At 41.4% G+C, this 27,629-nt stretch overlaps 1 protein-coding gene across 1 annotated transcript; it reads right to left on the bottom strand.

Annotated features, from left to right (window-relative positions):
• Nucleotides 1-110: 110 nt before the first annotated feature.
• Nucleotides 111-27,629, bottom strand: LOC145390941 (uncharacterized). The gene is made up of 14 exons (XM_080265675.1): nt 27,593-27,629; nt 23,104-23,246; nt 22,125-22,326; nt 18,600-18,747; nt 17,796-18,269; nt 16,452-16,576; nt 15,194-15,335; nt 14,703-14,827; nt 12,294-12,460; nt 8,692-8,833; nt 7,915-8,003; nt 3,846-4,028; nt 1,803-1,947; nt 111-263 (listed from the first exon to the last, which is right to left on the bottom strand). Exons 2-14 carry the CDS (start codon nt 23,241-23,243, stop codon nt 111-113), a joined length of 2,235 nt encoding a protein of 744 aa, XP_080121801.1. The 5' UTR covers nt 23,244-23,246; nt 27,593-27,629.

The following is a 27,629-nucleotide window of genomic DNA, read 5'->3' as shown; positions in this document are numbered from 1 at the left end:
ATAAAAGACAGCATCACTAAGGTCATAACTTTATTCTGGTATACCTTTAAGTGTGATGTGGGAGTAGGAGAGGGTGGGAAAGACACCAGAGGATAGTGCCAACACCCCAGTTACGACAAGAGGTCAATGTACCTCTGTTTGAGCATCTTCCAGGAGAAGGCATTTAGGTCCAAATTGACCTTCTTGGAGCGCACCAACTGAGGTCGGGCACACCACTGGGCCAAACTCTTCTGAAGCTGCTGTGTAGTGTTGTACAGACACTCCTGCAGGTTAAAAAATTTGTTTTCAACATTTTTATCATTCTTACTCTGATTCCCATTATCACAAGCATTTTTCAAAACCATGTTATTTAACATTTTACCAGGCCGATGACACACCAACGTGTCACTTGTTGGCCAAACGATTCTGGGCCGATGACACAGCGGTGCGTCATTTATTTCATTATTTCCATTCCAGAGAGCTGAAATTTTTATAATACAGTAATCCCTCAATTATCCAACGTAATATAGCCAATGGAATGTCCGGAAAGAGGATCTGTCCAAATAATGGACTTCTCCCCTGGTCCCCCTTCGTACATAACATAATTTTGAAAGCCATTGTAAAAGGCCACTACAGTACATCGTACAACACTTGTCTCTGTTGTTTAACACTACTCTATCTGGTCAAGCAGATCTATAAACCACCGCCAAGCAATTACCATGGTCAAGCAGACCCATCAACCACAGACAAGCAATCACAACTGCAGGGTCAAACCCTTTAAGACAAGGGAAGTTGACCATGCCACATCAATCTTACCCAGGATCTCCCGCTTCTTCTCCAAAGTCAGCACTACCCAGTTCCTTTTACCTGTTGGAGGGGCCATCATCACACATGCTAGGAAGAGGCATGCAAGGAATAGCATGGCCTGAAGCAGATAAGGAACAACCACAAATGCCACCACATGCGCCGCCATAACTGTCCGAGGAGCTGTTCACTACACAGTCGCCAGGTGGGAACTGAGGACGAAAGCGGGGGTCCTCCAACGAACACTGGGTGAACTCCTGAGCCAGACAGCACAGCGCTACCGGGTTATTCCAGCCCGGGAGGGTGTAAATGTTCCCGCAACCATAATTTCCACCTGAATGCAAGCATTTTGTCCAGACAAAAGGGAAAAATGTACGTATAATAGTTTCATATAGCCAAATCACAGCCTCATTATTGTTCGGATACTGGACGTCCAGATAATCAACGGATTGCATGCAAGCATATCCCGGTTTAACGATGCAGTTAGTTGAGTAAAAGCCCATCGCTAGGCAAGGTATCATATCTCAGGGTAGATTTAACATGCAAAGTACAGGGATGTGTTCCTGAGCAAGTTCCCCCCCCCCCAACCAAGTCCAAAATCCACTCAAATGAGTCCAAAAACAAGTTACTAGCTAACCTAAACCCCCAAACAGCTTTAAAACATGCTAAACTAAGCGTAAAAGCAGTTTATAACTCACCTAAACCCAAAAATAAAATGTGACAATCATCAAATAGCTCTTTAATTCCTTAATGACAGGAAATGGGGAGAGGTCACTCATACATCCCCCAAACCACCCCTCACCTCCTCTTGTATGTGCAGTACTGGGTAATGAAGCTACCACAGCCATACACCAATAAATGGAGATGGGGTATCTAGCTCCCTTCCCTCCTTCTGCCCTTTTTGGTTGAGCTTATGCAGATCATATATATACATGAGGATACTATAGGTTTCTCCCCTGTCCCCTTACATAATAAGGAATGCCTTATTAACAAATAAGCTGTGCCCGATGTTTGCTCACCTGTGGGAATATTTCTGGGTACACAAGTCTGTTGGGGCAAATGGGGAAGCAACCGGCACCAACTGCCTCCAACATGGCCACTCCAAAGAATTCATGGTGAGCAGTTGACACCACAACATCCCCAGAATGTAGCAGTTCCCAATATCTGCAAAAATGAATATACAATAAGTCTTTGATACCCAGTTGCCTTTTTTGCTTTTAAGTGCACAGTAATCACAGAAAATACTGGCTAAATAAAGGCCCATTGCTAGCTACGAGGCTGAGCTGCAAGTTTTTCCAATTTATAGTAAAACTTGTATGAGAATAATTATTTTGGAACAATTTCCTACTATACTGTATAGAGCCAGAGTTGAAAGCTCAACATAAAGATCTTGCATATTATACCTCTTTCACAGTAACCTGGCTCAGATTTTCATTCTTTTGCAGCATATTTTATATACTGTAGCTCAGTGCCAGAAAAAGACCATTCAGTGATTCTACATCCTCTCCACACGACTTCTCTATGACTATCATTATGTTATAGTGTTAACCTACTGTTGCAACTCTGCATTCAAGATAGAGATATGTCAATTTTCTGCTCAGGACATCAGTACATTAAGCTCATTTGCCTTAGCTTAATGAAGATGTTTGTCTTTCTGTAGATTTTTTCACATAATTGGGCAGAATAAGACAGCATACTCATGACTTGGTATTTGTCAGTTTGGTATACAATAAAACAGCAGAATAATGAAATAAATGTTAAATGCAGTTTTGCAATGCAGATGGCAAAATTTGCTTATACAATAACTGTGGTGGCCAAGTACAACAGTCTCATGTGTGCATGGTGCTTCCCACACAACCTGATACGCAGATGGCTCAGCCAAGATGGTTGCCCATGCTTTACACTTGCCATGATAGTCTCCTTTTCATTGTATTTTGTGTGTACAAGGCAAGTGAAACACTGCTGCTACTACCAAATACCAGTGCAAATATGCTACAAATGGTGGGATGTGCAATTTAAAGTGGTGTGATAACTTTCTTGTGTGTGAAATACTGAAACTTGTGACTGGGAAATCATGTCTGGCAGGGATGCTGCCTCTAGTGGAAAGTGTGATGTTATTAAGGTCAGTGAGGGCAAGCCTTTTTTTTTTTTTTTTTTTTTTTTTTTTTTCCCCATAAAGGTTAAGTGGCCCTTGATTTCCAATGTATCCCCACTGAACCCATGCTATATCAACTTTGGTATACAATAAATCATTATGCAATGAGTTTTCACTTTCCATCTGGTTCTTACTTCATCCCCATTGGTTAATTATCTACTGCTTACATCCTTCACATTTCTTTCCAGTCACTTCTACATTTCTGCACCTATTTCCAGAATAACTTCCTATTTTCAGAGTAATTTGCATTCACTTTTCTTCTTAGATCATCATTTACCTTCTTCTTTTTCCTCTTCATTAGTCTTTATGTGCTTCATGCTCTCAATATATTCAGTTCTTCTTTCAACTAAACACCTGTCCTGTATCCACTCTAACCACTTCTTCCTTTCCTCCACTGCTTCTTAACCTCTTCATCCCACCATGCTGTATCTTTCTTCTTTGCTGTTACTCTTGCCACACCACACACTGCTTTTGCATTCCTAACTTAGCAATCCCTACATGTATTCCACAGGCAGTCAGATCCATTTCATTCCAATTCACTGATTCTAACTCTTCCCCTACTTTCGCCCTGTATTCATCTGCCATTTCTTTGATCCTCAGCTTATTGCTTCCATTAAATTACATGTACTATATAATATCCATGTTCAGGTAAGCTTGGGGGACATAAAAACGCCATCATGGTCTATGTAGCCACTAACCATACATTCCCAACATAACATCAGGAGCAGAGGGACTAGGTCCAGGCAACTGATCATTCGCTTGGTCCTAGCAGTTTTACCTTTGTGAGCAATAAACTCCAACTATCCCTTTGATGTAAACCCTGATGGGTCACATCGACCTGGAGACCAATATCAATATTATGAAAGTATTCACATGCAAAAGTAATGCAAAAGCATATACAGTATACTTTTCTTTGTTTTCAGCATAACCCCAATGGGAAATGAAGTTTGCAAGGCGCTGTCGAGCTTCTGCGAAGATAGGTGGGTTCTCAGAATATGACTGGCCCAAGACACAGATCCTGAAGTTTAAACCAGCCTCTGCCAACTGGAACAGAACTTGGAACATGGTCGAAGGGTCCTTGTCATGTTCCCTGAAATGATCAATGGTTGCTTTAGATTATGATGATGATGATGATGCTTTAAAATATTTTTCATTAGGTTACCCTATCTATCAATCTATCTATTGCCAGATGCCATAATCCCATACGGGGTGGCCATTTGAGTTATTGGTTTTACGGGGAGGGGCACTAACCCTCCACCAACCCACTTGTTGACACGTAGGGAGCACGTATGGGTTGGTTATATGGTTACCACCAAGCGTTGTAAATGGTTTCTTGGCTTACAGGAAACCATTTGGCTTGTCACTCAATGTGAAGGAAAGAAGAGCAATAAGAAGTGACAGGAATGATGGGAGATATAGGAAGAGAGGAGGGCAGGCACAGAAAAAGCATAATAAAGGCTAAGGAAGAAGTAGGCAGCACTACATCAAGTGAGTGGATGATGGTCGTCACCACCTACCACCAATTAGGTTAACCTAAAAATCGTATTTTGTTGAACACCAATTATCTAAATAAAATAGATTCTGAGGCCGACTATACTACTACTTTTACAGTCTATTAGTCTCCCATATCTATTTATCTATCTATTGCCAGACACCTCAGTCCCGTAAGGGGTGGCCACAAACAAATCGCCTCCATGTTGCCCTGTCCCCCACCATTTCATTGTCCTACTCCCAGCTCAAAACCCCTCTCTCTCATACACCTCTCCACTCCATCCCTCCATGTCATCTTAGGCCTCCCCCTGCCTCTCCCCTCCCCTTCACCTCACTCACATACACTCTCCTCGTTAGTCTCTCATTCTCCATCCTCTCCACACGACCAAACCACCTCAATGAATTTCTCCTAAAGCATTCTGTCACATCCATATCCTCACCATAACACTCTTTTGCTTCCTCATTTGTCAGTCTGTCTCTCCATGTAACTCCATATGCTCCTCTCAAATAACTCATTTCCACTGCTATCACTCTAACTAACTAACAGGATCAATCGATCATTTTTCAGAATTACGCTAGATGCCGAATGTGATTGATAGAGGAGCCTCTGTAAAAAATTGCAGACGCTAGGGCCCAATTGTGACATATATCGATGCAAACCAATGAGAACTAAGTCCTGAGTAGGGAGGGGGAAGAAGCCAAGCCCCTACCCATGGTGGGGGGGGTGATTCCCCCACTGCCCTCTCCCTGCCCTTCCTCTACCCCAATACCTTTGTTCCCTCTCCCCCTCCCTCACCTCTGACCACCTCCTGCTCCCTCTCTCCTCCTCCCCCACCATCCTCCATCATGCCACCATTGTTTCCCCCCATTTCCCCCCTCCCTGTCTCCCTGGGGAGGGTTATATCCCCCCTACCGACCCTCCACACCCCTGTACTCCCTCTGTACTTATCCTCTTTGTTTTGTGATGTCTGTCTCCCACCTCTAAACCCCCATACCACTCCTCCAGGCCTCTCCCCTCCCCTCCCCTCCCCTCCCTGCAGTGTGACGAAGGACACCAGAACTGAAGACAGTGTACTGAGATGGTATGGTCATGTGGAGAGAATGGATAACAACAGAGTGGTGAAAAAGGTATATCTGAGTGAATCTGAAGGACGAAGGAGGCAAGGTAGGCCAAGGAAAAGGTGGACTGATATGGTGGATAAGTGTGTGAGGAAGAGAGGTATGGAAGTCGGTCAGACTAGGGGACTGATGAGATCAAGTGGCTGGATGAATGTTGTAAGACGGAGTGCATGATAAGGGATTTGGCACCCTATTTTAACATGACAGCATCTGGACTGACTATCAGATATGTTAACATGAAGCTACAGAATGTGGTGAAAATTTTTAGCGTATCAGATAGAGCCATGATTCCGCGGGCTTGAATGATGAGTGAATGGAAGCGTGACCCACTGGATTGGGCAAACTTGGGCTGTCTGAATGTTGCTACTCCTCACCCTGCCCTAGGGTCTGAAAGGAGGTCTGGATGATGATGATAATGATGATTCTTAAAATTTTCCTCATTCCTTGTCTATCCACTCTGTTATATGCTTTCACCACATCCATAAAGTCCACATACAACTCTTTCCCTTCTTTAGAAACTTTTCCAGTACAGACCTAAGGATGAATATCTGATCTAGACAACCTCTTCCCTTCCTAAATCCTCCCTGTTTCTCTCCAACTAACCCCTCTGTTATTTCCCTGACTCTGTCAATAAGTATCTTGCCATATACTTTTCCTATTGCACTAAGAAGACAAATGCCCCTATGATTATCATACCCTTCTTTTCCCCCCTTCCCTTCGTGCAGGGGAATAATTATACCTGACTTCCAATTCTCCGAGACTCTACTTTCCTCCCAGGCCTATCTGCACATTTTCCATATCGATTCTACTACCACCTCTCCCCCATGTTTCAGCATTTCACCACACACTGCATTAATTCCTCAAACTTAACCTGTTTTGACTTTCTTCATTGCTTCAACTTCTTCCATTCTACTGATCTCTTCCTCTCTTCTCACCAGTCACATTACTTTCATTCTATGTTTAACAGTTCCTTAAAGTGTTCTCTCCATCAGTTCACTTTTTCTCCCTTCTCCACTATCAATCTATCACTTTTATCTTTCACTTCCCCACTAACTTTATCGCCCTGTCTCTCTTTACCTCTTCCCAGAATATTTTCTTAAATTCCCTCCACTTTAAACTCAGATTCCTTCCAAATTCCTCATCCACTATCTTCTTAGTCTCTCTTACTAATCTTTTCAACTCTCTCTTCCTCTCTACATATGACTCTTTCTTTCGTCTCTCAACTTCCACCATGCCTCTGCATCCCATCCACTCACTATATACTTTCTTCCTTTGTGCCACAGCTTGCCTCACCTGTTCATTCCACCATATTGTTCCTTGCACCTCCTTTCATCTTCTCTTCACCCCACACACCACCTTGCATGCTGCACAGATTCCTTCAGTAAAAAACTTGCACACACCTTCCATCTCCCCATCTGCTCCAGATCATATTTACCCAATCACTCCTCCAATTCTCTCTCATATTCTGCCTTTTTTCCATCCTCTTCCAACCTTTCTACCCTCCTTGTATGGACTACTACCTCCTGTCCTTCCCTCCCTCTTTTCCTCCATTGCATTTGAACCTTGACTTTCACCACCACCAAGTGGTCTTCAGAAAGTCACTCCCCCAACCTCTGTACGCTCTTGCATCCATTACATACCTCATTCAATTATCCATACAAACATAATCAATCACTGTCTTCCATTCTTTCAGTTCACCACCCACACTTCTCATCACTCACCATGTATACTTATGGATCATTTTGTGTCTGAAGAGGGTACTGGCTATCACCAGCCCCCTCCCCGCACAAATGTCTACTAATGCACTGCCATTCTCATCCACTTCTGCAGACACACCCAACTCACCAACCACTCCATCCACAATCACATTCTCTACTTTACCATTCATATCTCCAATCAAAAACACTCCCTCATTCTTCTCAAATTGCCCAGAACTCTTCTTTCACTCTGCTTGCACGATCTTGCATTGGCGAATGCACACACACACACTCATCCAAGTATGTATTCACACTTTCAATCTTACCCACACAATCCTTGAACCAACTGATCCATACTCTCTTATGTTCTTCCATCAAACCATATCCAAAAACCAATAATATCCCTAACCCTTGAAAACCCCCAATGTTACCTCCACCAAGATGGTTATGTTTTTGGCTCAGATACTTAAGTGGGACACCAATCCCAAATGGATTACAATAATCAAATGAAGTAAAGCATATAGAAAATGCATGCCTCTGGGGTGGGCTGTTATTATGATTTCCTAATTCAGAATCACTGCCTCCCCACAGCCGGATATGATGATGATGATGATGATGATGACTGATGACGATGATGATGATTCAAATACTGTACTAAATTCTTCTCACCATCGATGTGGCCAAATAATATGTAGAGGCTCCAAGGCATCTTTGGGGCATCTGGTCTTGTGAGCAATGTTGACTGGGAAGTAAATCACCTGTCAGATAAATTAGAGGTGAAAGTTACAAGGGATTGTTTAGATGTAATCCGTAAAATAAATTGCTAAGGCAGAGGTGATGTGAATCCTCCTATGCCATTTACAATATGAGTCTTACAGTCATGTTGTGACTGGTGTGGAGGTGGTGTAGTAAAGGATTAACCAGAAAGAGTAGTGCGACGTGAAGTGGACCGAGCATGCACTGTGGAGTCATTACTGTAAATACTTAGATACTGAAGTGAAAACATCTACCTCCAGTTTCTCCTGTGGTTTGCATGTAACTGTGGAGGTGCAAACATGTTCTGAGCACCAGAGAATTACTGAGGGAGAAATGGTGCTTTTAAGAAACTAATGTCCCAATTCTTCTTATTATTATTATTATTATCATCAATATTATTATACTTTTAAATGATGTATGTACATATGTACTATAATTATTATCACCAGTGGTTGGATTTTTAATTTTAATGTTGATCAATTTTATCTGATAAAGTGCTTCATAGTTTATTCTGGCTATGCTGAACTGCAACAGCACATTAACACAGGAGCATGATGCTAGTCATGCAGTGCTATGGAATGGATGCAATGCTGTAGTGGCTCCATATCTCCTTCTGCCACTGATTAACCTGAAACAAGGTGCAAAAGGGATGAAAATCTGAACTCTAAGATGAACTAATTATAAACTAACCTGACTTTTATCCCTGATAGTCTGTGCGATGGTGTTTGGGTCTGGGCGGTGGTCGGGCTGCAGTTTTAGGTGGCGTGGCAACTCTCGCAGGAATGACTCATAGTTATACTGTGAGTTGAACACCACTACATCTGCTACCAAGCTGTCACATGGGTAATCAATTTTAAGTATAACACATGCTTAATCCTTCAATACGATGACACATACAAGGTGTCCCATGAGAAATGAGACAAACTTCAGGTTATTTTTTAATCAAATTTTGGGCAACTGACAGCAGACCCTATTCTGTATCCTCCAACTTTCTCTATACTCATTTCAAAGCCAAAGGTGGCTGTTGTGTAAGTATACGCAACGACTTATCTTGCTCTAGTGTTCCTGAACTTGATTCTTCTGAATTCTCTACACTCTGGCTTCGGCTTTCCTGTCATTCTCTGACTAAATATATCTGTGCTGTTTACTATCTCCTAATTCTACTGACTATCAAAAATTCTTTGACTATCTTACTTCTACGATGGAACACATTCTATCCATTTCTCCTTTCTCCGAAATCTCCATTCTAGGAGATTTCAATGTTCACCACCACCTTTGGCCCTCCTCTCCTTTCACTGATCCACCTGATGAACAAGCCTATACCTTTTCTATCCTTAGTGACCTAGAGCAGCTTGTACAGCACCCTACCCGTATCCCTGACTGCCTTGGATAAAGCAACATACTTGACCTCTTCCTTACAACTAATCTTTCTGCTTACACTGTTTTTCTCTCTCAGTTGGGCTCCTCCAATCACAACCTTATCACCTTAACCTGTCCTATCGCTCTGATACGGCCTGTGGACCCTCCAAAGAAACGTCATCTGTGGCACTTTGGAGCTGCAGACTTGGAGGCCCTCAGGCAGTACTTCTTTGATTTTCCCTGGAATGATTATTGCTTCCATGGCCAGGAGCCATCTGAGTGTGCCTTGCGCATTACGGAGGTTATTCTCTCTGGCATGGAAGCATACATTCCTTTCTTATATCCCCTGACTAATGCAAGAAAGCCTTGGTTTAATCACGCTTGTTCTAATGCTGTCTGCAACAAGGAGAGGGCCTATAAAAGGTACCGGAGCCAACCCACCCCTGAATCATATCTTTATACGTTTCTGCCCAGAATCGTGCTAAGTCTGTTCTTCGCTCTGCTAAAAATAATTTCATCCATACTAAACGCTCTCAACTCACCAACTCGAATTCTTCCCGCTCCTGCTGGCATGTTGCCAAAAACCTTTCTAACAACTTTACCTCATCATCCTTCCCTCCTCTTTTCTACTCTGATGGCTCTGTAGCTATTTCTTCAACTGATAAAGCAGATTTCTTCGCTCAGACTTTCTCCTCCAATTCTACCTTGGACGATTCCGGTGCTGTTCCTCCATCGTTTCCCCCCTTTGACATCCTCATGGCTGACATTAAAATTTCTTCAGCTGATGTATTTTCTGCCATCACAGACCTCAATACCAATAGGCATACGAGCCTGATGGTGTCCCTCTTGTTGTTCTCAAGAACTGTGCTTCTGTGCTTACACCCTGCCTAAGCAAAACTTTTTCGCCTTTGTCTATCAACTTGTACCTTTCCTTCATGCTGGAAGTTTGCTCTCATTCAGCCAGTCCCAAAGAAGGGTGACCATTCCCAACCCAACTGCTTTAACATCCTGTATCTCAAAAGTTTTTGAGTCAATTCCTATTAGAAAAATTTTAAAGCATCTTTCCTATCACAACCTTCTTTCTGATCGTCAGTATGGGTTCCATCAGGGACACTCCACTGGCGATCTTCTCATCTACCTTTCAGACTCCTGGTCATCCTCCTTTCGGAACTTTGGCGAAAGCTTTGCCATTGCACTTGGCATCTCAATGGCTTTCGATCAAGTCCGGCATAAATCTTTAATTTCCAAACTGCCCTCTTATGGTTTCTATCCTTCTATCTGTGCCTTCATTTATAGCTTCCTTTCTGGTTGTTCCATAGCCGCTGTTGTAGACAGCCATCGTTCTTCTCCTAGATCTATCAACAGTGGTGTTCCTCAGGGCTCTGTCCTATCACCAACTCTCTTCCTTATATTCATCAATGACCTTCTAAGCTGTACATCTAACCCTATCCACTCATACGCTGATGACTCCATCCTTCACCTTTCCATTTGGTTCCCGCAACTTTCATCTCAGCAGTTACTTCAACAAACAAGGGGTGAGGCTATGGCACACCTAATGTCTGACTTGGCTCGTATCTCTGACTGGAGTAAAAATAATCTGGTTGTTTTTAATGCATCAAAGACTCAGTTTTTTCACCTATCAACCCAACAAAATCTTTCACAGGTATAGACACTAATTTAATAATATTCAGCTTAATCCTGCATCATCCTTGAACATGCTTGGGGTTTCATTTACTCGGGACTTATCTTGGAAAGATCACATTACATCACTTGTAAAATCTGCTACCAAGAGATTAGGTGTGCTAAGCCGACTCCGTTCCTTCTTTACCCCTGCACAATTGTTGACTCTATACAGGGGTTTTATCTGCCCCTGCATGGAGTACAACTCTTATGTGTGGGGAAACTCCCCACATACAGCTCTTCTCAACAAGGTGGAGTCAAAGGCTTTTCGTCTCATTAACTCTCCTCCTCTTACTGACTCCCTTCAACCTCAGTCTCTTTGTCGCACTGTTGCATCTTTATCTCTTTTCTATTGCTACTTCAATGGTCACTGCTCCTCTGAACTGTCTGCATGCATTCCTCCACCTCTACAACGGGCGCATAGCACCCGTGTAGCGGCAAACTTTCTTCCCTTTTCTGTCAACTCTTTAATATTCCCAGTCCTTCATTTATGCAACAGGTCAACTATGGAACTGTCTCTCTCTGTTTGTATTTCCTGCTTCCTATGGTCTCCAGTCTTTCAAACGCAGTGTGTCCAGGCATCTCGAAATGATCGGATCTTGAATTTGGCTCTCTCTTGTATTTTGTTTTTCTCTTGGAACAATAATTGCGGGCTCGTGGCCTACAAAAATGAAAACAAAAACAACGGACCCCTTTGCATGGTGGGAGAGCCCTCTCAACGTTAGGAGGCAACAGCTCCCTGAAATCCCTTGATCACTGACCTCCCCCAACCACTCCTCATTCAAGCCACTTAGAGGTTATCACTTATTTATATCTACATGCACTTCCATAATCAAGCTGTTTCAGAACTGCCTGGCTATGCACACATAGTAAAATGTGTTGGGCAGGGGCAACCCCCACCAGAATGAACAATCAATACACATTTATCATCCACTATTCATACTGCTTTGCTTACAGTCCTATAGATATCATTTTTACTGTATGTACAGCCATAAGCAAAAGTTTGCTGAGACTTCTTTGTCACTGTGGCAATGACAGGTGTTACATGAACCATTTTTATGTGATGGCAACATGAAGCACTCACCATGGGCATTAGAGAGAAAAATACTCTCTGGTGTTTGTGGAGGAATGAGAATATGGATTGCAGAAAACAGTGCAGGAAGAGGAATGTTTGTGAATTTTTGCTCATGGCTGTATACTTTACCAGCCATCACAAAACCTATTATGCTTCCTCCTCCTGCTACTTCACCTACCATGATAGAATCTGGTTGTAGCCATACTGGAAGTCTCTATCTTTCTGCTTCCGCACAGGATACACCAGCTGGTTCTCATGAAAGTAGAGGATCTTCCGTAGCCTTCCTAAGTCTGGTCGTAATCCAACCAGTTCACACAGATTTAGTGTTGATGATGCAAACAATGTCTGAAATGAGGGGAAACAATACTTTAGTAATATCTATGAAGTACTCAGTACTTTACTGGATTAATACAAAGTACATAACAGTTACAGTACAGTACTGCATCGCCTCTGCTGCAAAAGTTACAGCTAATGATAGGAAAGATGCTTTAAAATTTTTTGTTCAGAACAGAATCAAAAACTTTTGAGACACAGGATGTTAAAGCAACTGGGCGATAGTTAGAGGGCTGGGAATGGTCATCCTTCTTTGGGACTGGCTGAGTGAGAGCAAACTTCCAGCGAGAAGGAAAGGTACAAGTTGACAGAAAAAGCCGAAAGAGTTTACCTTGGCAAGGTGAAAGCACAGAAGCACAGTTCTTGAGGACAACAGGAGGGACCCCATCAGGCCCATAGGCCTTGTTAGTACTGAGGCCAGTGATGGCAGAAAATACATAAGTTGAAGAAATTTAAATGTCAGTCATGATGAAGTCAGAGGGGGGAAGCGATGGTGGAACAGCACCAGAATATAAGGTGGAACTGAAGGTGAAAAACTGAGCAAAGAGTTCTACTTTGTCAGTAGAAGAAATAGCTACAGAGGCATCGGAGTGGAAAAGAGGAGGGAAGGATGATGAGGTCAAGTTATCAGAAAGGTTTCTGGCAAGGTTCTGATAGGAAAGAAGCTTTAAAATTTTTTTTGTTAAGAACAGACTTGAAAACTTGAAGAACGAGATGTTAAAGCAACTGGGTGATGGTTAGATGAATGGAAATGATCACCCTTTTTTGGGACAGGCTGAATGAGAGCAAACTTCCAGCAAGAAGGAAAGGTACAAGTTGACAGACAAAGGAAGAAGTTACCTAAACAGGGTGTAAGCACAGAAGCAGTTATTGATGACAACAGAGGGGACCCCATCAAGTCCATGTGCCTTGTTAGTAGAGGCCAGTGATGGCAGAAAATACATCAAAAATATACATTTTAGTGTTAGCCATGAGGAAGTCAGAGTGGGGAAGTGATAGAGGAACAACACTAGAATCGTCTAAGGTAGAATTGGAGGAGAACGCCTGAAAGAAGAGATCTGCTTCACAGGGAGAAAAAATAACCACACGGCTATCAGAGTGCAAATGAGGAGGGAAGAATGATGAGATAAAGTTGTTGGATTGAGATGGTTTGGGCACGTGGAGAGGATGGGATATGATAACTGGGTATAGAAAATGAGAAGTGTTAACATTAGGGTTAGGGTTGCATGAGGTACACTGAAAAATACCTGGGACGAGGTCATTGAGTGTGACCTCTGGGATAAGGGACTGAATTGGGAAGCTGCCAGAAATCGGGCAGCATGGAGAGCCGCCATTAGGTGAACAAGGCCAATGCATGTTAGCATGTTGGAACCTCTGTATTATTGAAACATGGAAAACTTCAGCAAAGGGGAATGCTCAGGAGCTAGTCCTGACGGCTGATGAAATGGAAGCTCCAGCTCTCCCTGTCATCAGCTTACCATCCACCCTAAGAGTACCACCCTGCTCAACTGGTGCTACAGTCTACTCCCTAGAACATTATGGATGTTAAAATCACCTAAAATCGTAAGTTCAGTGGTAAGGGTGAGGTTAAGGTTGATCACATGTGTGGGTATGGAGTCAAATATGTTGGGTTCTGAAAAGCACTCGATAAACTACAGTATAGAGATATATTTTTTAATATTAAAGTAATTTAGTTTGTACAGGTGAGTCCTGGTTAACAATCAATTGCTTAACGAGAATTCGCAAATATGAGGTCTTGAAATTTGCACCACCGCCTGTTTAACGAGCAAGTAAAATCCCCCAAAATCTCAACTTACGAGAATCGATACGAGGGTATTGGTATTTCACGTGTATTAACCCTTCATTCCTGCTTAAACTTGTCTGTCACAGGTGTTGGTGGTCAGTGGAGGTTATTTGGATGGTTGTTCACCCCATCCCTAGTTTACTACAATTTATGTTATTTTGCTTATATTAATACTGTTCTTATATTTCGGGTGTATTACCCTCTTGTATTAACCCCTTATGGGCGGGCAACATATCAATTATACAACCATGTGGGACGGCATATTTTCGGAAAAATAAAGTATCAAGGAATAAGCCTAAACATGCATAAATTGATGAAAATGGATGAAAAATGAAGGCAAGAGGTGTTACATGCTGTTCCTCTATCACTTCCCCAATTCATAGCTCATAAAATATAAGACTATAATACTGCACAGTAATGTGTTTATTTTTAAAAAATTTGCTGAGGTACCTTGAAACCATGGTTGAAAGGAATCTTTTGGTAAAAATAAAGGGCTGATGTACGAGCTCGCCAATGCCACTTTTTGCTGGGTAATGTGAAGAGAGCAGCTGTATCACTCCCAATCACTGACTCATCTGCAAATAATGTAGGACACTAACGTTAGCATCAACATCAGAATTCAAATATACCTTATGCTGCACAAGCCTTTAACTATGAGATCAATGTGAATCAGGCATTAAAATCTACCATTATTACCAGTATATAATATTCAACCCAGGGTATATAATATATTCCCATACTGAATTAGGAAACATGAATACACTGATAACAGTGGCTATGAATTTTCACAATTCAGCTGTATTTAGTTGCAAAAAATGTTACTAACTACCTCTGCAACCATTGTAAAAAAACAAATACTACTATAACACAGACTCAAAGTATGTTTTATGAACAACACACAGTCATTAGTGTCCATGTTTTTCTTGACACAGGATACTAACCGCTTCTGAGTGATTGGATGAGCTGCTTGTGTGAGCCACCATAGAAAGGCTCAATGATGAGTAATGATGCATCAGGGGGGCATGTATCTTCCACACCAGATCCTCCCCATGACTCACTCCCACCATCCTCTGTATCCATCACCTGACAGGAAACCACAGATTAGTCTTCCCTAACAAAATACTCTGTCCACGTTAACTTGGCCATCCTTCCATCTTGAATCTTGAGCTATAGCAACAGATTAACAATAGGATATGGTGCTCGTCATGGAGAGGTGTATGTCAAGATGCAGACCCACAGTACACTATTCTGCCACTGGCCTGTGTGAAATATCCTGCAAAAAGACAAATCTCTCCAAAAGTGAGATGGACAGTATCATTATCCTCACTTCACTAGTCTCACTGCCAATATATTATGCAGCCATCATTTACACATCATTAGTGTTCCCAAACAAAATTATGGTCATTTGGTTTTCACCATTTAATCCTTTTCTTATCCATCTGGAGCACAGAGGTCCGGAGCTAGGCTAGCCAGTCGCGATATTTACCACTGAACTACACAGAAACACTATGCTATGAGATTTAACAATCGATCAATGAGGTTCACTGGCAGAGGTGACCAGCCTTGCTTGGCCTGAGTGGCTATACATGAGAAATAACTTCAACCATCAATTTGATTTCATTCATTATGGGTCCCCAACCCTCACTCTGATATCAATCATTATGGGTCCCCAATCATCATTCTGATTTCAATCGATTTCAATCATTATGGGTCCCCAACCATCACTCTAATTTCAATCATTATGGGTCCCCAACCATCACTCTGATTTCAATCATTATAGGTCCCCAACCATCACTCTGATTTCCATCTTTATGCTTTAGAGAAAAGGATATAACTGAGACTCTTTATCCCTGTAATTGGAAACTGTTTCTCCAGTTAACAAGACCATCTGAAAGTAGGAAGGATCATCATCATCAGGACCTCCTTTCCCACCCTACGGCAAGAGCGATGTCCAGACAGGAAAAAGTTTGCCCAGTTCAATGGGACACGCTTCCATTCTCTCAGTAGGATGAATAACCTAAATAAATACCTTACAGCAGGATAATCGTGGCAGCTTTTTGTTGCTATTTTTGTAACTTGTTAATGTTACCAAAAATACAAGTGAGACCTGTTTCAATTTAATGCCTCAAGTTGCAGGTTTTTGTATGAGGAAATTAAATTCCAATAAGGTTTTGGTCACAACAACTGTGTATATATCACCTGATCATCTGCGGATGCCTCGCTCTCGCCATCACTCTCACTGCCCAGTAATGTTGCTCCAGGAACGGCTGCTGCTGCTCCTGCTGCAATAACGGGGGCTCCTGATGGTCTTGTGCTTACTGCTCCTGTTGGTGACATGCCACAGTTACAGCACTATTTTAAATCATTGTGCCACAATAAGAGTTCACTTATAATACTCCCCCCTCCTTTTTCTTTTGGGGGGGAAGGGGAGGAGGTTAAGTCAAACATAAGTAACCTAAAAAATATTTTTCTCTATTTCCTTTAAATGGTACTTATCAAACTGATTTAACATTTATGACATTATGGAACTCATTACCAATATATGACCTGGACCTACCCTAAAACCTGTATTCTAGACAGGCCAGATTTACAATTACTCACATAACCTTTTAATTTGTACAAACCCATTCAGATAAACCTTAATTCTCTTTCTTTCAAAATTAGAGGAATGAGAGGGCTCTCCCTCCGTGCTAAGGGATCTTTGTATGTGGCATGTGTTAGGAGTGTAATAATGCTGTATGGTGGTGAGACCGTGGCTGTAATGGAAGAGGATATTCATGGGCTCAAATGTACAGAAATGACAATGATTAGATGAATGTGTAATGCATCCTTAAATGCAAGGCCTGGGGGAGCTGGGCTTACGACTGAAGAGTTGAAAGATGGATGGAACTGAAGTGTACTGGTGCTGTGATGAGTAGGGACAGATTGAGATGGTTTGGACATGTGGTGAGGAAGAAAGATGACAACTGGATGTGGAAAAGGAGAAATGTGACTGAACATCAGGGGTAGGGTTGCGAGAGGCAGACACAAAAAGACCTGGAATGAGGTCATAATGCGTGACTTCAGGAATAAGGGACTGAATAGGGAGGCTGCCAAAGATTAAGCAGCATGGAAGGCCACCATTAGGTGATCAAGGCTGATACCTGCAAGCAAGTTGGAGCTTTTATAAATTATACAAACTAACAAACAATAAGAGGTCTCTCTCAAAAGGATTAAAACCAACTGGCAGTAGCCCTGGGGGGGGTGGGGGAATCATATATTTTGACATGGCTAGAAGATGAAGAAGACAGGCATTTAAAGGGTCCTATACAGCATGATATTCATAAAGGTATCATAAATTAAAATACTGAGACACAAAACACAAAGGAATTTGCAGAAAAGACCCTTGATATTTCATATGAAATAACTAATTACAGTAAGTCTACAGAGTCTATCTATCTACTGGACAGCAGGATGTCTTAAATCTCCAGGGAGTGGTCATGAACAAATGGCCCCAAAAAAAACTATAAAGAAATTCTGGGTAAAGTACTTGACATTACTAACCAGCAGTGTTCCTCAGCACTTCAGCATTACCAGACACACTATACTGCCAGCCTGAACGCAGCTGAGCAGAAAAACCTGGGAGGCCAGCCAGGGGTAGACGAGGGAAGAATGGGTGTGGCAGCTGAGCCACACCGGGGACCAAGCCAGGGGCAGGTAAGGTGGGGTGTCCTGCAGCTGTTGTGGTGGCTGTGTTGTTGGATGTATTAGCATTAGAGCGTCCCAGCGTGGTGCCATTTATTGTCGTTCCTGTTGCTCCTGAAGTCCCTTGTAACGCTGGTAGTGCCCCGATGGGTGGTGGTAATGGGGTAGTAGCAGGGGTACCATCATTGCTGCCACCACTTAGCCCAGCCAGAAAGTTTGCCTCAGCACTCCCTACTACACCTGACATCAGGCTCTTGATCTTACTGATGTCACTCTTGCTAATAGCCTTCTTAACATCAATTGGACGGCCTTTGATAGTGTGGTTCCTAGTCACTGGGGGGGGGAGTAACAAGATTATATTCAGACATATACAAGACCATGCAAGACTGAGAGATATTTAAAACAAGAGTGAAGGGTAGCATGACCATGCTAAACAGAAACACCGTACATATTAAACTACTTATCTGGGAATATTTACTGTTGCTTCCATTCATTAACTCAGGGAAGAATAAGAGCTCCACAATGATACCATGATCAAAAATATTTTGTCATGTTTATGTCAACACAAATTACCGTATGTAGCAACTTTCTCTCTGATATTTAATTTATAACTGTGCCACAATCAAAACAAGCAATGGCAAATAAACACTATTTAATACTCACAAAGTACTTTGTCAACAGGATCATAGTCATTAAAGTCAACAAATGCAAATCCTCTGTGACGTCCACTGTTCTTGTCATACATAATGTTGACACAAGTAACACGTCCAAAAGCTTTAAAGTAAGTCTCAAGATCATCTTCCTTCACATCCTGGAAGAGAAGTAAAGGGTTATATATAACTGTGCTTGCTTTTAGCCCCACCTATAGCGGTTGCCAAACCCAGTGTTTGTTCATAACTGTATCGTTCAGTCACTCACTGTGCCTTTTTAAGGATGATCTCTGTCAAGTTGCAATCGTACCTTTATTAGCATCTGGGATGTGTCTAACATATGTGTGGTGCGATTCTGGGGTGTGTCTAACATACATGTGGTGTGAATCTTGGGTGTGTCTAACATACGTGTGGTGTTAATCTGGGGTGTTACATTTGTGGTGTGAACCTAGGGTGCCTAACAAAGACTAACATACATGTGGTATGAATCTGGGGTGTCTACCATTCATGTGATGTGAATCTGGGGTGCGTCTAATACACGTGATGTGAATCTGGGATGTGTTTAACATACGTATGATGTGAATCTGGGATGTGTTGAGGCAGGTCCAAAGGCAAAGGACACCTTTGTGGATGTGTCAGGGTGGTGGATATGGTTGGCATGGGCATGGCTATCAGCAGTGTCATTTGTCTTGTTTTTAAAGTACAGTGGAAGCTCGATTATCCAGCTTTCGTTATATCCGGGCCGTGACTGAATGGTTTAGTGGTACAGTAATACACAGAATTATCCGTACGATAGCTCCGGTTTAAACAGGAAGCATCCAGTTGCTAGGAAGCGAGGCATGGGTAAACCAGAGAGAGTCTGCTCACCCTGACCCCAACCACACCTCCTGCTCACAACTCGATCACAAGGGTGGTAGGGTGGAGTTTGGTGAGGCAATTGATACTCCTGACCTAGCCTAACCTTGCTTAACTACTTAATAATTTAACCTAATTCAACCTAACCTGACCTAACCTGGGCTCCAGTTGGGAAATTGGGAAACTAAATCCACTTTTGTGTACGATGAGTTTCTTCCATTATGCAAGAAGCAATCGCTGGTACAGCTTAAAGAATGTGATAATAGAGAAAATCTTTCAGCAAGAGAAGGTAATTTACTACCCTCAAAATATAAAAACACAGAAAACAAACTGGAGGAATATGAAGTGAATTGGTGAAGTCTTTAGTTTGTATGCTTAGACGAAAAGTAATGGGTTTCCCAATTTTAGGAATAGAAATGGAACAAGAATGTCTGCTAATCATTCAAAAAAAAAAAAAAAAAAAAAGTGTTCTCGTGAGTTAGCATTCAGCTCAGCATTCTTCGTTATATATCGCGCTTCCCAACACTTTAGCAATTTAGTGCCTAGTGATATGGAAATTCGACCACCCCATGTTAGGATGGCTTCTGGTACTTTTAGGGTACATAAAATGGTGTAAACATCCCTTGTAATTGATTTTTGAAAACTTGGTTGGGTTGTCTGTGACTCTAAAATTCAGTACATGCAGGCATTTGAAGACATGCAGGCATTTGTTTTGGAGATATAGTGTATTACTTCACTTAATGGCCTTTGTATTTTCTTAAACGAATGAAAGAAAGGGTTTTATTGATTTTATTTTTTAAGTTCATTTCACGAAAAACAATACTTATCTTTATATACTGATACATATTTATTGTACTTTAACAGAGATGAACATCACATATCAAATTACTGTACGAAAGGATTCAGACACTTTGGACATCATATTTCATAAACAAACCGGTAGTGCTATGATGGCGTCGTAGTATGGAGTAACATTTTATAAGGAAGGTGTTGTTTGTTTGTTTTCTTGTCTTGTACCCTTCTTTTGCATAAAATTAAAGACACCAAACATATATATACAGTACTGAAGAGAGACTCTAATGTGTTAAGATAGTGTCATGGAATGCAGTAACTTTATGTAAGGAGGGGGTTGTTTGTTTTCATGTCGTGTACCCTTCTTTTACATAAAAATCAAGAAACCAAAGACAGATATACAGTACTGAATAGAAGTTCTGAAAGGTGAGTGTGTATTTTAGTGAAAAATACTCATATCAAGCAACCTTTCTGTAGTCTTGGTCAAGACATACTTTTTTTCTCAGAACTTCCCTTCCAGAATTAGGGTGCGTCTTTCACACTGCAGCGTCTAACATGCCATGAAATAAGGTACCGGTAATTCAAATTTTTACATGCTGTAGCAATTTCTTGAACTTATGCACACACAGTACTTGCTACTAATTAAAGATGACACAAAATAAAGAAAATGGAACAACTGCAAGTTCAAGTTGTTATATTTTCAACATGATCTGCTAAACATAGTCTAGTGTTGGAATAAGGCCTTACCCACTTTTCCCACCTAGTCTATCCAACCCCAGCAAAGAAGCAAATTTCATTTCTCTACCAGCTAGACTTATTGTAAGGAAGTCTGACAGGCAAAGTTTGAATCTGGCATCAGTAGAGACTTAATTCTGGGCCTGGATTTTCAAACTTATCCGTCCCCCACTGTATATAACCAGAATTTGTTTTTGAAAGATGAGGCATAAAAATCCTCTTTACTCTCCTCCCTTGTCCTTCCAGCAAAATCAAATGGTTTTTCTTTTATACCTAAGATGCCACATTGTTTATGCAAGAAAAATACTGCAAAAGGCATGAGAGTGTTCTGTACACTACTCCCAGCTTTCTTTACACACTTACCTCTATTCTATTACAACCATGAAGCACTTAAACTCCTCCACCAAATCAAATCTCTTTCCATTCACCAGCACATTATACTATGAGTCACCTTCTCTCTGAAGAACTATCACTACTCTTTTCTACATTTACTTTTGCACCCTGCCACTCACATTCACAGAAGTTAACCAGTCCAGAAAGTTTACATTCCATATTATAAAGCAGCACAAAATCAGCTGCATTTTGCCGTTCACTGGATGTATTGCTGCCTACTTCTTATTCTTTTTCTCTGTGAGCCCTCCTCTCTTTCTATTTCTCCCATCTTTCCTGTCACTTTTTATTACTCTTCTTTCCATTTCATGTGACTTTACACTAAGTGACAAGTCTAATGGTTTCCCATACGCCATGCAACTACTTACAACACTAGGTGTTAACCACATAACCAACCTACAAGTGCTCCTGAAGTGTCAAAAAGTGGGTTGGCGGAGGGTTAGTTGCCCCTCCCCGTAAAACTACGAACTCAAAGACAAGCATCTACCCCTTATGGGATTATGGCATCTGGCTATAGACAAACACACAAAATCAGCTTCATATATCATACTTGAAATACTCCATCCCTAACCATTCACCAAACCTAACAACAATTAAGGTGAACTCAATATTCAACAAAATCAAATATAATAGTAATGGTGACAGCATTAACACTCTCAGCCATAAATAATTAGCTGGAATTAGCTGCAGTTGAATACAGTATTTGGAGAGGTGACCATGAAGGTGTTAAACACATAATATCTTGCAGACAGAACTGGCACTGTACCTGTGGCAGACCACCTATAAAGATCCTGGTGTGTGTGGCATCAGGGTGGTTGGTGGTGGGAAGAACAGAGTTATTGGTGTCACTGCGGGGTACTGCACGTTTTGTCTCTACCAGCCGCCCATCAACCTTGTGTGGCCGAGCTTTCTGCACTGCATCCACATGGTCAGGACTCATGAATGTAACAAATCCAAAGCCACGTGACCTACAATGGGCAAGTGTGATTAGATCATTGTTAATATTAAATGTTTCTTTTACCTAATCTGAAATTTGAAATCTGTGTCAATGAACTTTATACACAATATTACTAGATAATTTTATATGGCTTAGGCCAGATCTATACCAAACACTAAAGGGATGAAACATTATGCTCTAGGCTAGGGATTGGGTTATTAACTCCTCCAAGCAGGGAAAACTGGATTAAAAAAAAAAAAAATGGGGAGGGGGGGACAGAGATGAGTTAGCATGAGTTTGAAGGATATAAGGCTGATGTATGATGACAAAGAACAGGCAGATGGACACCTCTCCACAGTGACAACACAGATGCTACTGGCTAAATGTGTGAGCCATCACTCATAGCTACTTCCCATGTATGACACAAGGCAAAATTGCTATGCTGGATAACGTAGAATGGCTGTGGGCATTCAAACAGCGACAGGAAAGCTATGGAATTCTAGAACATTACCTGAAACATAAGAGTAATGTGCTTAAACATCTCCAAGACACGAGGGCTATTATCAAATACCAGAAAATATGAGTATATGGTAAGTTTGATAGAAATTATACATATATATTGAAATTCTGCTAATTTGGAATATACAAGATTCGGCCCAACTTTTCTGACAATGGTTCAAGTTGAACTGAAACTGTAAATACACGTTCAGTACATGAGTACCATACATTTCTTTTATCTGAACAAGTCACACCACTGGACAATTAAGACCTTGTAAAGCATACCAGTTAACCATAAAGCAGAGCTTACCTGTTGTTCGACAAGTCTTTCATCACCACAGCATCCACCACCTCCCCCCATGCTGAGAAATGCTCCTTCAGACTCTCATCTGTGGTGGTGTAGTCAATCCCACCCACAAATATCTTTCTCATGTGTATTGGAGCCCACATTTTCTGAAAGAAAACATTTTATTGTCTTCCAATATGGCAAAGACCCTCTATTTCAACCAACTTATTATTATCCTCTTCACTGGTGGCTTCTTTATTCACTTTATTCTTCCTATCTCCTTACCTCCTAATAATTATACTGTTTATATATATGTAGATATATATACGGTATATATATATATACAGTAATCCCTCCATGACCTGACATAATACAGCCAAAGGTATGTGCAGAGCCTGAGTTTGTCCGGGACTTGGGAAAATGCCTCCTGGACAGGTAGTTATGGACCCTAACCCAGCCTAACTCCGAAAACCACCTAAATAACCCTACCAGACATGCACAGCACCTATTTAAGACCCTATGCACACAAATAAGGGGAGAAACCATGAATTAAATGAAAAGGAACCAGAGAATTAGGAATTAGAAATGAGTATGGAAAATATTAAGCAGTGTACAGGGTACTTACAACACGTCTGTGGCTATCATGAAGATTAACCCGCCTCCTCTAAGGCTCTGACAGTGATGAAAATGCTCTTGAAGCACGTACAGTAACCCAGTGTTGTGCTGCAATTAATCCTTTGCACTGTGAATTATACTTGTTTAACACTGCACATTCAGTTTTTACTTCTACCACACCAGTTGCAAAATGACAGTTTGCACTCTGCACTTAATCCTTTGCACTCTGAATTATAATTTCATAACACTGCACACCACTGAAAATTCCAATGTGGTATAGTGGCGAGGTATTGCAGTTTATTCACTGTTTATAAAAAAAAACAAGCACGTGGGGCAGCCACTGTGACAAGCATCTAGTCATGACAGTAGTTAGGCGGGAACTGGGGAGGGGAGGATGCAGGGTGCTGCTCTACTATGCGTGGAAACACAGCTTTTCGGTGCTGTGCGCAAGTTCAAAGTACGGTTGAAAACGTCTCCCTCTCTCTCTTTTTCTTTTTTGGCCATTTCTGGTTGAACCCAAAATGTCTGGGACTTGGGCGTCCAGGTCTTACAGGAATTACTGTATACATATAGTTATATACAGTCATCCCTTAACATCCATGGTTTTAATATACACGGTTTTGAATATCCACGGATGGCTACAGAAAAAAAATACAGTACCGGGTATATATATCCCGAACTCTGCTGACACTGTAACATTATCCCATGCACAGTTCGTGGCTGTTCTAGTACAGTAATGGCATTATGCAGTGAATGAAATATACTGTAACACTCTTCCTTTTGGAGGGAGCTGGGATGAGTACAGTAGTCAGAAGAGGCCATGCAGGAGTATACTATTCATTATTTTTAACTTTTAGTATTCTTGTATTAAATAAAGTAGTTGTTTAGTGTTCTTGTATTAAACAAAGTGGTTGTAAACATGCACATTGGGTTTTTCTTTAGTTATATATGGAAATGGGGGGTCCACAGGAGTTTTTAAGGGGAGCAGCAGATATCCATGGATTTCTAACATTCACGGGTGTCTCTGTTACCTAACCCCCACGGATGTTAGGGGATGACCGTATTAGTGATGTATCGTATATCTGCCTCTGCCTACGCGGAGCCTTCACAATGAAAATAATGTCTGCATTACCATCAGCATCCACGTCTTCAGACAACAAAAGCTCCACATCATTATCCGCCACCGCGTTTTCAGATAATAAAAGCTTCTCGTACTAATCCACCCCTGCGTCAAAGAACCGCAGAGGTTGCTGATCTCCACCCATCCAATATTTCTCCTTTCTCTTTTTGTCATAATTCTTTTTCTCTCTCCTTTTCATCTACAACTCTCCTCTCCGTTCCTCTCACCTACCAGTCCCTCTTCCTCTTTCTGTTTTCTTCTCTATTAGCTCTCTTCCTCCCTCTGTCTCTCATTGTTCCTTTCTCTCTCTCCCCAAATCAGCATACATCAAACCATAATTTACCGGTGACTCTCAGTGTACAGTCGACAGCAATTCCACGGTGTACAGACAGGCATCAAATTTCGGACAAGGTGACGGTGATCTATTTATCTATGATGTATGATAAGTTGGGTCCTCGTCCTGCATCCTGGTAACACACTTAATTATACACTTAAGTGTGGCTGAAACTCGTCACTTTATACTGCATAAATGTACTGTAATATGCGTAAAAAAAAATCTGCATCCACGTCCGCAACCGCAGACATGGAGATAAAAATAATCCACAGTTGTGTCCAAGTCTGCAAAATCCATGCAAAACTACAATAAATTAACTTTACAATGATACACTGATTATGGTTAATTCTGCATTTTATTGCTCGGTAAAGCAAAAGGAAAACAGTGAACAATTGTTTATGATTCTAGGCTGAATATTCGCTTCACAATTTTTGTTGTTGATCAGTCATATATGTACACTTCTTATGATAGGATGCTGGGTGTGGTGTTATTCTGAAGCTGAATAGTTATACTTTATCACAGTATGCTCAAAAAATGGAAAACAAAGAAAATATTAAGTCAATATGATGAGTTGAGGCTAGGCAAAAACAAAAAATTTTATACCTTAATACAGAAAAATTTTCAGCAAAAAATTAATCAACATATAAATCTGGTTTAAACCATGCAAATCTACAATAAAATACCTGCCATGCACAAAGCAACCATTCTGTGATATCATGCCTGAGTCTTTTTGTTAGGACGCGTAAACACGATTTATGGTGAATACCGTATTTTACAAAAGTATCTTATCTATACGTGCTCCCTACGTGTCAAGTGGGTTGGTGGAGGGTTAGTGCCCCTCCCTGTATAACAATTAACTCAGAGTCAAATGGCCACCCCGTATGTGATTATGGCATCTGGCAATAGATAGATAGATCAAGTGGGTTGGTGGAGGGTTAGTGCCCCTCTCTGTAAAACAATTAACTCAAGAGTCAAATGGCCACCCCGTATGGGATTATGGCATCTGGCAATAGATAGATAGATAGATCTTATCTTAAATGACATAAGCATGTCATCGTAATCTCTGAGGTTGGATTTGAAATGACACAAAAATGAGTCATTAGAATCTCAAAGGGTTAAGTTGTTAGGTCATATCTGATTAGATGAGACGAACAATTTGTAATGGAATAACTTTGGAACTAAATCAACCTGAAAGTCAGACATGATAGGTAGCCGCTTGCCACGGCTTATGCGTAAAACTGGTGAGGTTGTATAGCCATTATCTCCAAAACTACACACACCCACAAGATTTTAAAATTATCATAATGATAATTTTACTGTTGATCTATCTATCTATCTATCTATTGCCAGACGCCTCAATCCCGTTTAGGGTGGCCACAAACAAATCGCCTCCAAGTCGCCCTGTCCCCCGCCATTTCACTGCCCTGCTCCCAACTCACACCCCCCTCTCTCATATATCTCTCCACCCCATCCCTCCATCTCATCCTCGGTCTCCCCCTCCCTCTTCCACCCTCCACCTTACTCATATACACTCTCTTCGTCAGTCTTTCACCCTCCATCCTCTCCACATGGCCAAACCACCTCAGTGTGTTCCTCACAACGCTTCCTATCACATCCACATCCACACCACAACGCTCCTTTATATCCTCATTCGTCAGCCTGTCTCTCCACGTGACTCCACAGGCTCCTCTTAAATAACTCATTTCCACTGCTCTCACTCTTGACTTGTGTCCTGTTGATCACTGAAAAAAAAAAAAAAAAAAAAAATCTCTGCATGGGAGCTCTCCTGCAGTTTCACCGAAAATAACATGGAACAGCAACACTATATGACAGAGCAGTCACTCTCAAGTTTGAAGAGATTACTGAAGCCTAATTCTTTAACGCCACAGGTTTCTCCTGTGTTAATTAAAGCTGCCTGATATTAAGTTTACTGCTAGTCATAAAACATGTTGGGTTAGCCTACCCTCAAGATGAAAGGACTACAACCATTTGTAATCATTTCAACTAAAGACTTTCTTCAAAGCTAATTAAAACTGCCACGTGTTGGCAAAACTCCACCGACTTCAACTGTGTACGGTAACAGGTAAGTTTTAGGCCTACTTCCATAAAGCTCATTATTAGCATGCAGTCCCACAGTACAATATTTTCTTGCCCTTTTCTCTACCACTGAACTCATTCTGCTACCCGCAATGTGATCTCAAACCGACACACATTACTGCTGAGTACGGTGCGCTACTGAAAAATGAAAGACGTGCAAAAATACATACATATGATCCTCGAGTTTACAGCCTATTTACCTGGAGTCTCTCATGTCTACAGCATCACAATAATTAATTTTAGTTTCTATTAAACTTACAAAGACGCTGAAGCTGTGATGTGTTAATGTACTTCACGATTAAGGACAGAACGAAGTGAAACAAGGGCAACATAAATGTGAAAATTACCGCGAGCTCCCCAGACCGTTTCCCTGCTTGGCTCAGG

Source organism: Coenobita brevimanus, chromosome 16 (genome assembly GCF_032717465.1).
Source record: "Coenobita brevimanus isolate Jiangsu-jjx chromosome 16, ASM3271746v2, whole genome shotgun sequence".
Lineage (NCBI taxonomy): Eukaryota > Metazoa > Arthropoda > Malacostraca > Decapoda > Coenobitidae > Coenobita > Coenobita brevimanus.
Note: the sequence above shows the minus strand (reverse complement) of the source record. Positions and strands in the feature narration are given on the sequence as shown.

Coding starts and splice junctions, on each gene's coding strand:
- LOC145390941 (XM_080265675.1), bottom strand. CDS start 23,243: ATGTGGGCTCCAATACACATGAGAAAGATATTTGTGGGTGGGATTGAC. Junction 8,004..8,691: donor CTATCAGGGATAAAAGTCAG/GTTAGTTTATAA, acceptor TTTATCTGACAG/GTGATTTACTTCCCAGTCAA. Junction 4,029..7,914: donor ATTATTTGGCCACATCGATG/GTGAGAAGAATT, acceptor TGATCATTTCAG/GGAACATGACAAGGACCCTT.